The sequence below is a fragment of the Nycticebus coucang genome, chromosome 1 (genome assembly GCF_027406575.1).
Source record: "Nycticebus coucang isolate mNycCou1 chromosome 1, mNycCou1.pri, whole genome shotgun sequence".
In the NCBI taxonomy this organism is placed as follows: domain Eukaryota; kingdom Metazoa; phylum Chordata; class Mammalia; order Primates; family Lorisidae; genus Nycticebus; species Nycticebus coucang.
This window is the reverse complement of record NC_069780.1, coordinates 134,264,945-134,279,988: the sequence shown is the minus strand read 5'-3', so window position 1 is coordinate 134,279,988 and position 15,044 is coordinate 134,264,945. Positions and strand designations below refer to the sequence as shown.

Sequence of the window (15,044 nt, the reverse complement as noted above, 5' to 3'; positions counted from 1 at the left end):
GACTGGATTAAAAAACACAAGCCATCCATTTGCTGTCTGCAAGAAACACACCTGGCTTCAAAAGACAAATTAAAGCTCCGAGTCAAGGGTTGGAAGACAATTTTTCAGGCAAATGGAATTCAGAAGAAAAGAGGAGTTGCAATCTTATTTTCAGATACATGTGGATTTAAAGCAACTAAAGTCAAAAAAGACAAAGATGGTCACTTTATATTGGTCAAGGGAAAACTACAACAAGAAGACATTTCAATTCTAAATATTTATGCACACAATTTAAATGCTCCCAGATTCTTGAAGCAGACCTTACTCAGTCTGAGCAATATGATATCTGATAATACCATCATAACAGGGGACTTTAACACACCTCTTACAGAGCTGGACAGATCCTCTAAACAGAAATTGAACAAAGATGTAAGAAATTTAAATGAGACCCTAGAACAACTATGCTTGATAGACGCATATAGAACACTCCATCCCAAAGATAAAGAATATACATTCTTCTCATCACCCCATGGAACATTCTCCAAAATTGATCATATCCTGGGACACAAAACAAATATCAACAGAATCAAAAGAATTGAAATTTTACCTTGTATCTTCTCAGACCATAAGGCACTAAAGGTGGAACTCAACTCTAACAAAAATGCTCAAGCCCACCCAAAGGCATGGAAATTAAACAATCTTCTGTTGAATAACAGATGGGTGAAGGAAGAAATAAAACAGGAAATCATTAACTTCCTTGAGCATAACAACAATGAAGACACAAGCTACCAAAACCTGTGGGATACTGCATAAGCAGTTCTGAGAGGAAAATTCATCGCTTTAGATGCCTACATTCAAAAAACAGAAAGAGAGCACATCAACAATCTCACAAGAGATCTTATGGAATTGGAAAAAGAAGAACAATCTAAGCCTAAACTCAGTAGAAGAAAAGAAATATCCAAAATCAAATCATAGATCAATGAAATTGAAAATAAAAGAATCATTCAGAAAATTAATGAAACAAGGAGTTGGTTTTTTGAAAAAATAAATAAAATAAGATAAACCATTGGCCAGACTAACGAGAAATAGAAAAGTAAAATCTCTAATAACCTCAATCAGAAACGATAAAGGGGAAATAACAACTGATCCCACAGAGATACAAGAGATCATCTCTGAATACTACCAGAAACTCTATGCCCAGAAATTTGACAATGTGAAGGAAATGGATCAATATTTGGAATCACACCCTCTCCCTAGACTTAGCCAGGATGAAATAGACCTTCTGAACAGACCAATTTCAAGCACTGAGATCAAAGAAACAATAAAAAAGCTTCCAACCAAAAAAATGCCCTGGTCCAGATGGCTTCACTCCAGAATTCTATCAAACCTTCAAGGAAGAGCTTATTCCTGTACTGCAGAAATTATTCCAAAAAACTGAGGAAGAAGGAATCTTCCCCAACACATTCTATGAAGCAAACATCACCCTGATACCAAAACCAGGAAAAGACCCAAACAAAAAGGAGAATTTCAGACCAATCTCACTCATGAACATAGACGCAAAAATTCTCAACAAAATCCTAGCCAATAGATTACAGCTTATCATCAAAAAAGTCATTCGTCATGATCAAGTAGGCTTCATCCCAGGGATGCAAGGCTGGTTTAACATACGCAAGTCTATAAACGTTATCCACCATATTAACAGAGGCAAAAATAAAGATCACATGATCCTCTCAATAGATGCAGAAAAAGCATTTGCTAAAATCCAGCATCCTTTTCTAATTAGAACTCTGAAGAGTATAGGCATAGGTGGCACATTTCTAAAACTGATTGAAGCTATCTATGACAAACCCACAGCCAATATTTTACTGAATGGAGTAAAACTGAAAGCTTTTCCTCTTAGAACTGGAACCAGACAAGGTTGTCCGCTGTCACCTTTACTACTCAACGTAGTGCTGGAAGTTCTAGCCAATATAATTAGGCAAGACAAGGAAATAAAGGGAATCCAAATGGGAGCAGAGGAGGTCAAACTCTCCCTCTTTGCTGACGACATGATCTTATACTTACAGAACCCCAAAGACTCAACCACAAGACTCCTAGAAGTCATCAAAAAATACAGTAATGTTTCAGGATATAAAATCAATGTCCACAAGTCAGTAGCCTTTGTATACACCAATAACAGTCAAGATGAGAAGCTAATTAAGGACACAACTCCCTTCACCATAGTCTCAAAGAAAATGAAATACCTAGGAATATACCTAACGAAGGAGGTGAAGGACCTCTATAAAGAAAACTATGAAATCCTCAGAAAGGAAATAGCAGAGGATATTAACAAATGGAAGAACATACCATGCTCATGGCTTGGAAGAATCAACATTGTTAAAATGTCTATACTTCCCAAAGCTATCTACCTATTCAATGCCATTCCTATCAAGGTACCTACATCGTACTTTCAAGATTTGGAAAAAATGATTCTGTGTTTTGTATGGAACCGGAAAAAACCCCGTATAGCTAAGGCAGTTCTTAGTAACAAAAATAAAGCTGGGGGCATCGGCATACCAGATTTTAGTATGTACTACAAAGCCATAGTGGTCAATACAGCATGGTACTGGCACAAAAACAGAGACATAGACACTTGGAATCGAATTGAACACCAAGAAATGAAACTAACATCTTACAACCACCTAATCTTTGATAAACCAAACAAGAACTTACCTTGGGGGAAAGACTCCCTATTCAATAAATGGTGTTGGGAGAACTGGATGTCTACATGTAAAAGACTGAAACTGGACCCACACCTTTCCCCACTCACAAAAATTGATTCAAGATGGATAAAGGACTTAAATTTAAGGCATGAAACTATAAAAATCCTCAAAGAAAGCATAGGAAAAACACTGGAAGATATTGGCCTGGGGGAAGACTTCATGAAGAAGACTGCCATGGCAATTGCAACAACAACAAAAATAAACAAATGGGACTTCATTAAGCTGAAAAGCTTCTGTACAGCTAAGGACACAATAACCAAAGCAAAGAGACAACCTACACAATGGGAAAGGATATTTGCATATTTTCAATCAGACAAAAGCTTGATAACCAGGATCTATAGAGAACTCAAATTAATCCACATGAAAAAAGCCAACAATCCCTTATATCAATGGGCAAGAGACATGAATAGAACTTTCTCTAAAGATGACAGACGAATGGCTAACAAACACATGAAAAAATGTTCATCATCTCTATATATTAGAGAAATGCAAATCAAAACAACCCTGAGATATCATCTAACCCCAGTGAGAATGGCCCACATCACAAAATCTCAAAACTGCAGATGCTGGCGTGGATGTGGAGAGAAGGGAACACTTTTACACTGCTGTTGGGACTGCAAACTAGTACAACCTTTCTGGAAGGAAGTATGGAGAAACCTCAAAGCACTCAACCTAGACCTCCCATTCGATCCTGCAATCCCATTACTGGGCATCTACCCAGAAGGAAAAAAATCCTTTTATCATAAGGACACCTGTACTAGACTGTTTATTGCAGCTCAATTTACAATCGCCAAAATGTGGAAACAGCCTAAATGCCCACCAACCCAGGAATGGATTAACAAGCTGTGGTATATGTATACCATGGAATGCTATTCAGCTATTAAAAAAAATGGAGACTTTACATCCTTCGTATTGACCTGGATGGAAGTGGAAGACATTATTCTTAGTAAAGCATCACAAAAATGGAGAAGCATGAATCCTATGTACTCAATCTTGATATGAGGACAATTAATGACAATTAAGTTTATGGGGGGGGGGAAGCAGAAAGAGGGATCGAGGGAGGAGGGTGGGGCCTTAGTGTGTGTCACACTTTATGGGGGCAAGACATGATTGCAAGAGGGACTTTACCTAACAATTGCAATCAGTGTAACTGGCTTATTGTACCCTCAATGAATCCCCAACAATAAAAAAAAAAAAAAAAAAAACAACAACAACAACACACATTCAAGCCAGAAAAATCAAATTACATACAATTAGTATAATTTTGTCAAAGCAATTGAGTAATAAAATTTACCTTTTCAGCTGGTAGCAAATCAAAATTTTCACTAAATTCTCCTAAAACCAATTCTGCAAATTCATCATCCAAATCTGCAACCTATAAAGAAAGATTTTAGAATTCTATAATTGCATTTATTTTCACAACTATTAATTTGTCTAAATACCATAAATACTTAATATTTAAATATTGAGAGATGGCTACATGATCTACTTTATCCAGGCCAAGCAACACTTTGCATCTCTTTAGAAAGATAAAAAAGTTTTTCTTTCAAAAGAACAGGAAGTTGAAAATTAAAGATGTGCTTTTATGAGTTTCCTAAATTAACAGAAAGCCAGAGCCTGATAAAGCATCTCAATGAGGTGCTGTCTACTTAGAGTGCTCAAAAGAACTGAAAGAAAACACACAATTCACAAACACGGACAGTCCATATAATGGTTGTCATTTTTTAGGTAAATTTGAGGCTTTTAGTTCATAATAAGTTTCCCCTGGTATCCCTCTAATATTCTGAATGCTTATCCAATCTCCCAAGACAGTCAATTAAAGGAACTAATGTTACCATAATCCTACACTGAAGAAATACATTTAAGTTGGTGGGTATAGGCATCATTTCAATAATAAAAATGTAACTGTTTAAGTCATGTTCTTTTTTATAACCATCTGCCTTTATGAAATAGGATAATCCAGCTGGTAACAAGTAAAAGTTTCAAAAGTCTGTAACAATATAAGACAAAAAAACGTTAAAACCTAGTGGGAAGGTGGCACCTGTGGCTCAAAGGAGTGGGGCGCTGAACCTATATACTGGAGGTGGTGGGTTCAAACCCGGCCCCAACCAAAAACTGCAAAAATAAATAAATAAATAAATAAAACCCAGTGGGAAAAAACACTCTTAACAGAATTAACTCTTGCTAAAATATATCTACCTACCCTGGGAAACAGTATATGCAATGGTTAAGCCTCCTGAAATCAGACTGCCCAGAAATGGTTTAATCACTTAACTTGCTCAAATTTTGATCAAGTTACTTCTTTTCTCTTTGCCTTAGTTATTTATGGCGATATTAGCACCTACCTCTTAAGGCTATTGTGAGGATTAACTAAACAATTCAAATTATGCTTTCCAAACATATAGTAAGACCAGACATGGTGGCTCACACCTATACACCTGTAATATATGAGCACTTTGGGAGGCCAAAGCAGGTGATTCATCTGAGGCCAGAAGTTCAAGACCAGCCTGAGCAACATAACAAGACCCTGTGTCTACAATAAACAGAAAAATTAGCTGGTCATGGTGGTGTGCCTGCAGTCCCAGGTAATCAGGAGGCTGAGCCAGGAGGATAGCTTGAGCCCAGAAGTTTGAAATTGCAATAACCTATGATGATGCCACTGCAATTTTAGCCCAGGCAACAGAAAAAAAAATGTAGTAAGTACCATTCATACTTAAAATGTAATGTATATTAGCTATTATTATTACTGTTTGCCTTTAGGACATAGGAAGTTGACTCTTAATCTCTAGAAGTTTTTAATTAAAGTAAAATAAACATAAAATTTACCATTTTAACTATTTTTTAAATGTACAGTTCAGTATTAAGTAAATTTACCCTGTTGTGCAATCTCTAGAACTCTTTTCAATGTGCAAAACTAAAACTCCACATACATTAAACAACACTGCATTCTTCCTTCCCTCATCACGTGTCAATTTCCATTCTACTTTTGTTTTGTGAGACAGGGTCCCACTCTGTTGTCTAGGACAGTGGCACAAACATAGCTTACTGCAGACTTAAACTCCTAGGCTGAAGTGATTCTCCTACCTCAGCCTCCTGAGTTGAGGTGATTATAGTTGTGGGCCACCACCACACCCAGCTCTAACATTCTACTTTGTCTCTGAATTTGACTAGATACCTCATGTAAGTAAAATCACATAGTATTTGTCTTTTTGTGATTGACTATTTCACTTAGCATAAACTCCTCAATGTTTACATTGTAGCATGTGTCAGAATTTTCTTCAATTGTCAATAATGCTTCTATAAACACAGATATGCTGTTATCTCTCTGAGACCCTGGTTTCAATTCTTTTGGGGTCTATACCCAGAAGTGGAATTGCTGGGTCATATGGTAATTATATTTTCCATTTTTTGAGGTACTGCTATACTGTTTCCATAGTGGCTGTACTGTGTGCAGTCTCACCAACAGTTCAACAAAGGCTGTAATTTCTCCACATCCTCACCAATGCCTATTTTATGTTTTTGATAGGAGAAATCCTAATAGGTGTGAAATGGTCTTGTTAGGTAAATTTTACACATACTTATATATTCCTTATAGTTAGCATCTTATTACTAGTTACTGATAATCTCATTTTATTTCCATCACATTAAGAATATGAGCTACATCACAAGTATGTGTTGGTTCCTCAACTAGATTAGAAGACCTTTCTTAAAGTTTTCTGTAGCTCTTTTGTATTAAGACAAAGCAACACAAGAAAAACCTCAAAGAGGAACCAATTATGTACCTAATTATTGACTAACAAAAGTCAATTCCACCTTTATTCTTTTTTTTTTTTAAGACAGAGTCTCACTATGTCGCCCTCGGTGGGGTGCCATGACGTCACAGCTTACAGCAACCTCAAACTCTTGGGCTTAGCAACTGTCTTGCCTCAGCCTCCCAAGTAGCTGGGACTCTACAGGGGCCCAGCTATTTTCTTATTGCAGTTCTCATTACTGTTTAGCAGGCCTGGCTGGGTACGAACCCACCAGCCTCAGTGTATGCGGCTGGAGCCCTAACCACCGAGCTATGGGTGCCAAGACTGAAATGTTTTTATGTATCATAATACATACATGTGTTTTACTTATTACCCTACTATATAATAATAATATATATTAGACATATTGTACCAATTATATAATTCATATTATATATTAGTAATATATATTACTTATATTAACACAATCTTGCTATTTGCTATTAAAGCTTTGAGGGTGGATGAGATCCAGAGCTATAAAATTGATGGGTTTAAAATTCTCTAAATAAGACTTGGCACCTGTAGCTCTGTGAGTAGGGCGCTAGCCACATACGCCAAGGTTGGTGGGTTCGAGCCCAGCTGGGTGTTGTGGTGGGGGCCTGCAGTCTTACTTAGTTGGGAGGCTGAGGCAAGAAATCTCTTAAGCCCAAGAATTTGAGGTTGCTGTGAGCTGTGACGCCACAGTTCTACTGAGGGCAACATAATAAGACTATGTTTCAAAAAAAAAAAAAAAATCTTAAAAAAATTCTCTGAGTGGTGCCTGTGGCTCAGTGGGTAGGGTGCCGGCCCCAAATACCAGGTCACTGGCCAGCTAAAACAGCAATGAGAATTGCAACAAAAAAACAGGCGGGCGTTGTGGTGGGCGTCTATAGTCCCAGCTACTCGAGAGGCTGAGGCAAGAGAATAGCTTGAGCCCAAGAGTTGGAGGTTGCTATGAGCTCTGGCGTTATGGCACTCTACCAAGGGCGACAAAGTAAAACTGTCGCAAAAAAAAAAAAAATAAAGGTTTCTCTAAATAGGCGTGGCGCCTGTAGTTCAGTGTTAGGGCTCCAGCCACATACACAAGGGCTGGCAGGTTCGAATCCAGCCTGGGCCAAGCTAAAACAATGACAACTGCAACAACAAAAAATAACCGTTGGCTCTGCGCCTATAGCTGAGTGGCCAGGGCACTAGCCACATATACCAGAGCTGGCGGGTTCGAATCCAACCTGAGCCTGCCAAACAACAACAACAAAAAAACAGCCAGGTGTTGTAGGTGCCTATAGTCCCAGCTAGTTGGGAGGCTGAGGCAAGAGAAGCTCTTAAGCCCAAGAGTTTGAGGTTGCTGTGAGCTGTGATGCCACAGCACCCTACCAACGGTGACATAGTGAGACTCTGTCTCAAAAAAAAAAAAAAAAAATCTCTAAATCATCTGACCTGTGATAAAGTAAAATACGTGTATGTTCTTTGACCCAGGAATTCTACTCTAAAGTTTAACCCTAAGAAAACTCTCACACATGTGTACAAGGAGATAGATATGAAGATGTTCATAGCAATATTGTCTGTAACAGCAAAAAAGAGAAACAACCTTAAAGTCCATCCACAGGAGAACACACAATAAGCTGTGATATAACCACATATTAGAACACTATACAAGGTTGAAAATGAATAAACTATCTATACATAGCAACACGGATAATTGCCCAACATAATGCTGAAAAATGTAATAAAATACAAGTACTATCATTCTATTTATGTGAAGTTCAAAGCAGGCAAAACAAACTTCTTCAGGAATATATACATTTATAGTAAACTATAAAGAAAGACAAATACTAACAAGGGCAGATAGATGATTAGTAGAGGAGAGAGAAATGAACAGCAAGTAACACATGGCGATCAGGGTTCCACATCAACCAACCAATATTTGGAAAAAAAAATGTGTCTGTACTAAACAGTCTTTCCCACCCCCCTTGTTATTATTCCCTAAATAATACAGTATAACAACTATTTACACAGCACTATGTTGTATGTGGTATGGTGAGTAATCTAGAGATGTCTGAAAGTATATGGGAGGACGGGCATAGGTTATATGCAAATAATATGCCACATTACAGCAGCGTATAGAGCATTTAAAGATTGTGGCATCTGAAGGTGGTCTTGGAACCAATCGCTCAGAGGTACCAAAGGACAACTATAGTCTGTTTCTTATGTTGAATGGTGCACAAATCAGTGCTTATTTTAGTGTTCATTATACTAACATATTCCACATGTAATTTTCCATAAAATTTCAAAGTAATTTTTTTTAAGTTTCTAAATACTTAAGCAATTTTAAACTAAAATTATATATTTTACTTGTTCAATTAAGGCATTCCTTGCTTCCGTTGTCGCCTTCAGCAATTCAGGATCACTTATTGCCAAGAGGGGTTTTCTCTCAAAGTCTTTTCCATCACCTGAATTAGGATGCCAAAGAAGTTTTTCCTTATTTATTACATCCACGACTCCTTTGAAAGTTTTGGCTTCACCAATTGGTAACTATAAATCAGAGTGAGACTGGCATTATGAAATGATCATTCACTTAAAACTGCTTTAGTGATATAAGTACAGTATTGCCCCCAGAATCCAAACACCCCAGAAGTCGAGTAAGTTGGAATCCAAATGAAGAATTAAGAGCAAATTCTGCCTGAAATCGAAATGCTGCTTTGGGATCCAAATGCCCAGTATGTTGCTTGTGTGTTTTTGTGCACGTTTCTCCAGCGCTCAGACCACCCAGATGCTGTCAGAAGCTGTAGTTCAATTCATTGTGGGAAGCTGTAGTGAAAGCATCTAATGTAGTTTTTGCTAATTGTATGCTTTTGTGCCCATTTTCTTACTTTTTTACATAACAACTAAGTGTATTTGCCATGAATCCTAAAAAGTGTAGTGAAGAAAGTAAGAGTAAGAGGAAAGCTGTTAGAGCTATAACTAAAGTTAAGAAAGATCTTATCGCTAAGCATGAAAGTGGTGCACGTGGGGCCTTTTTTTTTTTTTTTTTTGAGACAGAGCCTCAAGCTATCGCTGGGTAGAGTGCTGTGGCGTCACAGCCTACAGCAACCTCAAACTCCTGAGCTTAAGTGATTCTCTTGCCTCAGCCTCCCAAGTAGCTGGGACTACAGGCGCCACCACAACGCCCGGCTCTTTTTTGGTGGTAGTTGTCATTGTTTGGCAGGCCTGGGCTGGATTCAAATCTGCCAACCCTAGTGTAGTGGCTGGCACCTTAGCCACTTGAGCTACAGGCGCCACATGTGGCTGATCTTGCTACTAAGTTCGGGATGCCTAAATCAACTGTTCGTAAGATTTTGAAAAATAAAGAAGCTATCAAAGCAGCTGATGTGCTAAAATGGGTTACGACACTGACTTCTAGGAGATCAAAAAGTATGGAAGAGATGGAAAATCTCCTGTTATTTTGGATTAATGAAAAACAGCTGGCTGGTGATGTGATTTCTGAGACAATAATTCGTGAGAAAGCCAAGGTCCTCCAGGATGTTGTAGTGAAAGGCATGCCTGATACCAGGGCTCAAAAGGAGGAGCTGAAAGCCAGTAGGGGGTGGGTGGAGAACTTTAAGGACTAGGATGTATAGTGCTGTTATGCTCAAAGAGGCTGCCAGTTCTAATTCAAAAGCAGCAGAAAAGTTTGCAAAGGTGTTTAAGGAGTTTGTGAACAGTGAGGAGTATGTTTCAAACCAAGTGTTCAATTGTGACAAAACAATTTTTAATTTTATTAAGTTTATTTTTAATTTTATTAATTTACAAAATATTTATTCGAATATTATTTAATGTTTTACCTTAAAATCCAGTGTATTTACTGTTAAAATCATTTTGAAAATTTGAGTTTGTGGGACGCAGGAACAGATTAATTCAGTTTCTATTATTTTAAAGGGGAAGAACTGTCTTGGAATTCGAACAATTTAGAACTTGAACAGGGTTCTGGAATGAATTAAGTTAGGGTTCCAAGGTATCACTGGTAATTGGTAATACTGGTAATACTTTCCCCCAAATATCTACTATTATTACCATCATGTATAGCTATTTTTATTTTTATCTCAACTTCCTCAAAAAAAGGATTTCAGACAACTTCAGAAATGTATATACTGTCACAATAAAATAAATTGACAATGAAACTGAGGAGCTTCTAATTAACCAATTTACCTGTAAAAGCAAAGGCTTTGCTTTTAACTTCTCTCTGATGCTTTCAACTGCATAGCTAAAACTGTAGAAAGTAAAATAATTATAGTTAAAAATTCTTTTTTTTGAGACAGAGCCCCAAGATGTTGCCCTGGGTAGAGTGCCATGGCATCACAGCTTATAGCAACCTCCAACTCCTGGGCTTAAGCAATTCTCTTGCCTCAGCCTCCCAAGTAGTTGGGACTACAGGCGCCCGCCACAATGCCCAGCTATTTTTTGGTTGTAGTTGTCATTGTTTGGCAGGCCCAAGGTGGATTCAAACTGCTCTAGCTGCTTGAGCTATAAGCGCCAAGCCTATAGTTAAAAATTCTTAAAACAGGTATGAATGTTAACACCTTCCTCTTAGGAAACTGCAGGAAATAATACTCTACCTTTGCCAACAATGAGGAGCAACATAACCTACAGGAATACAGGGATTATACCATACACTTCTAAAGAGAATCCCTAGCATCAGCAAGATACCACTCCGTTAGGATCCTAGAAATGATTCAGCCCCTCTTCACTAGAAACAGGATGATTCATCTTCTATCAGCTCTCTATTAATCCCAAATTGTTACTTAATCTATCAATTACCTACTTTGAAATTATCTTTTTTAATGGCAATGAATTGGGATTCCGTAGATTTACCCTTTAAGAATAGCTATTTCTAAATTTTAGTTGTAGTCCATTAAAAGTTCAAAGTGTGTTCTCATTTTGATAAGCCAAAGAAACACATTTAAAATACCTTGCTCCAGTTTTGTCCATCTTGTTTAAAAAACAGATTCGGGGAATCTTGTGTTTATCAGCTTGCCTCCATACTGTGAGCGTCTGGGCCTAAAGCAAAAATGAGAAAAAAATATACACATCAGACCAAAGTAACACGGAATGAAGACCAAGAATCTACCATAGCATGGCACTGGGACCTACTCCCGCACAGAATTATCACCCATTGCACTCGTACTTCTAGGGCCACTCTTTTGCTATCAGGTTAACACAGCTGGGAATACGAAGTGTGATGAAGAATGTGCTTTAAACCATTTCACACTACTACTCTAGGTAAACCAGGTTGACACATAAAGAGAATTAACACCTGAGAGGCACTGAGCATCATGGAAAGAGGCCTTAACTGTGAATCAGAAGACTGACTTCTTCTTTGGCTTTACCTTTCATATACATATCACACGCCATCTAACTAGTTTACTGCCAGCTTTCTGACCTGTAAAATACGAACTTTTGCCTTAATTCAGTCACTTATGAAACAAAAGGAACAAACAGGAATATACCTTAAAAATGCTATTATAATAAAAAGTTGCATCATTTATTGTTGATGTAAACTGAAGAGGATTTAGAAGGGAAAAAAGAAACCAATATCTACATTTATAAATTGCAATTTTCTATGCTTTTCTTTTACTTGACTTCTTTTCATTTTTTGTACATATTAAATAATAATGTAAATCTATTATAATATCTGTGCTAGCAGAATCTAAGAGCCCTGAAGCAAAGTGTAATTAATAAGCCTCACAGGCGGGCGGCGCCTGTGGCTCAGTGAGTAGGGCGCCGGCCCCATATGTCGAGGGTGGTGGGTTCAAACCCAGCCCCGGCTGAACTGCAACCAAAAAAACTAGCCGGGCGTTGTGGCAGGTGCCTGTAGTCCCAGCTGCTCCGGAGGCTGAGGCATGAGAATCGCGTAAGCCCAACAGTTAGAGGTTGCTGTGAGCCGTGTGATCCCACGGCACTCTACCTGAGGGCAGTACAGTGAGACTCTGTCTCTACAAAAAAAAAATTAAAAAAAAAAATAATAAGCCTCACAGGCTAATGCAGAAGTTACAGTAAAAGCCAGCTGGTTGTATTTTTAGGTCAAGTTTGTATACAATAAAAGACATAAATCTAAAGGGTACAGGTCAGTATGTTTTGTTAAACATATGCAGTTGTACAAATAATACCCCAAACAAGATATAGAATACTATCACTCTAAAAATCTTTATCTCTGTTCTCCACAAGCAATCTGTCCTGATTTCCATCACCACAGATTCACTCTGCCTATTCTTAAACCTCACATAAATAGCATGGCTTCTTCAGCTCAACATAATGTTTGTGACATTCATCCATGTTGCTGGTTATACTAATTCACTCTTTTTCATTGCCACAACTCCTTTGCATAAATGCAGCAGCTGTTTTCCTATCCACCTGTGGATGTGTACCTGGGTTGTTTCTAGTTTGGAGATATTATGAATTTAGCTGCTATAAACATTCTGAATAAGTCTTTGATGGACAAATGCTTTCACTTGCTTGGATAAAGATATAGGAGAATTGCTAGGCTTTAGTGATATTTAACTCAAAGAAACTGCCAAATAGTCAAGTGGTTATATTATTTTACCGTCTTATTAAAAATATATAAGAGTTTCAGTTGCTCCACGCCCTTACCAACATTTGCTATCACGCTTTTTAATTTTAATTATTTTTGTGTGTGTGAAATGTAATGTCTCTGTGATTTTAATTTGCATTTCTCTAATGAGATTGTCCCTATTTTCACATGTTTATTGGCCAATTGTATCTTCTTTTGTGAAATGTCCACTCCAGCCTTTCATCCATTTTACACTGGGTTGTTTCTATTACTGATTCATCATACATTCCAGATATAAGCCTTTGGTTGTACATATATACTGTAAATATTTCAGTACATATTTCCCAAGAACAGTGACATCTTCCTATAACAATTTCCTATAACAATACTAATATTACATTCGGGAAATTTAATATTTGTAAATACTTTTTTCTAACATTAAAATATTTTCTCATAATCCTATGATTTGCCTTTTTACTTTTTAAGTTTTAAGAAATTGCGATAAGGAAGAGGCGGAGCAAGATGGCAGCAGAGTAACAGCTTTCTTGCATCTGGGCACCGTAAGTCTGGGGAGATAGAACTCCGGGCATCTCTGGCTGGTGAGATCTGCCTATCATCACCCCTGCGCAGACACAGGGAGTCAGCGAGAGACTTCTGGACCCCAAGAGGAGGACTAAAACAGTGGAAAACCGGCAAGTGGTCGCGTGTGTTCAATCCATCTAAACCGGCCCGCAACTGTAAGTTCAGGAGCAGCGAGACTGCAAACCAGAAAGGCCTTACCTGTGAACTGTTTTGGTGTCTTTGGACTTGGCACTCAGTTGAACTGCCTTGGGGAGAGCCTGAGCGGGAGTGCGGAGAACTTTGGCCTTTATCTAGGGCCCCAGTCTGAGCCGCTGAGCCAGACGGAGCTAATAGTGTTTGGCGGTGGGTCACAGGGAGCCATTGTGAGTGATCTGCCCCGGCAAGCTCCGCCCTCAGGGTCGCAGAGCTAGATTTGGGTGGGAGCTGGTAACCCAGCGACCAAGTAGCCTAAGGGCGGTGTCTGAGCCGCCTTGCAGCCCTAACCCTCAGGGGCAGAGTGAGACCAGTTTTGGCACACTGGGTAAGTGGATAGCCACTTCAGCAGTGATTCCAGCGACAAGAACTTTCCTGGGAAAGCTTCTGCTCAGCAAGTGAACAAGTTCAAACTGCCTTTTAAGTGGGCTGAAGAGAGAGTTAGGGTGTCTACCTCCTGGGGTTTGAGAAATCAGCACCCTCCAGTCGTATCAGAACTGTGATTAACATCTCATACCCCAGAAGACCACGTGTTGCCCAGACAATATTCAATAACATATACATACTGCTTTGTTTTTGGTTGTGGTTTTTTTTTTGGTTTGGTTGGTTTTTTTTTTTGTTTATTTTGATGTTGTTGATGTTGTTTTGTTTTATAAGTTCATCCTTTTCCATACAGATCCTTTTTCTTTCTCAATTTTTCTAGTTTAATTATAATTTCCCATTGCTGTCTTTTTCAATAATTAGAACTTCATTTTTGCTAGTGTTCCTACGGCTATTATTCGGTTTTTCACCCAATTCTCTCCCGTAAAGTTATCTGTTTGCTTGTTTTGGTTTGATTTATAGCATTTTTGTCTTTCCTCTCTACTGGGTGAAGGTGGGGTACTATGTCTGATCAGGTTAGCAAAGAGCTGCTGACCTCAAGGGAACCACACAACTGGACACCTCCAGAAGGTGGTTTTTTTTAAGGCTGTGTCAAAGTACCCTACTGTACACCTATATTGTTCTGTCTCCCTCTTTCTGTGCCTCTCTTCTTTGTGTCAATATTCCTTTTACCCACCCCCTCTCCTTTCTCTATTTTTATTTTTTTTCTTATCACTCGGTCCTCCTTTCTTTCATCCCTTTTTTGCTCTTCAACCTTCTCACCCCTCTGGTCCACTAACCCTTAGTCCACAGGCATGAGAACTTAAAGAGCAAGAGGAAGTGAAAGGAAAATTA

General features: G+C 38.4%; 1 protein-coding gene across 7 annotated transcripts in view; it reads right to left on the bottom strand.

Annotated features, from left to right (window-relative positions):
• The window catches only part of GFM2 (GTP dependent ribosome recycling factor mitochondrial 2), a 63,519-nt gene that overhangs the window by 29,721 nt on the left and 18,754 nt on the right, over positions 1–15,044 (bottom strand). For all 7 annotated transcript variants that reach the window (XM_053588686.1, XM_053588710.1, XM_053588702.1 and 4 more), the window contains 4 exons: positions 11,457–11,545; positions 10,697–10,757; positions 8,864–9,043; positions 4,036–4,116 (listed from right to left, as the gene is read on the bottom strand). In XM_053588686.1, the coding sequence (XP_053444661.1) occupies positions 4,036–4,116; positions 8,864–9,043; positions 10,697–10,757; positions 11,457–11,545 (411 nt within the window). The remainder of the gene's footprint in view (positions 1–4,035; positions 4,117–8,863; positions 9,044–10,696; positions 10,758–11,456; positions 11,546–15,044) is intronic.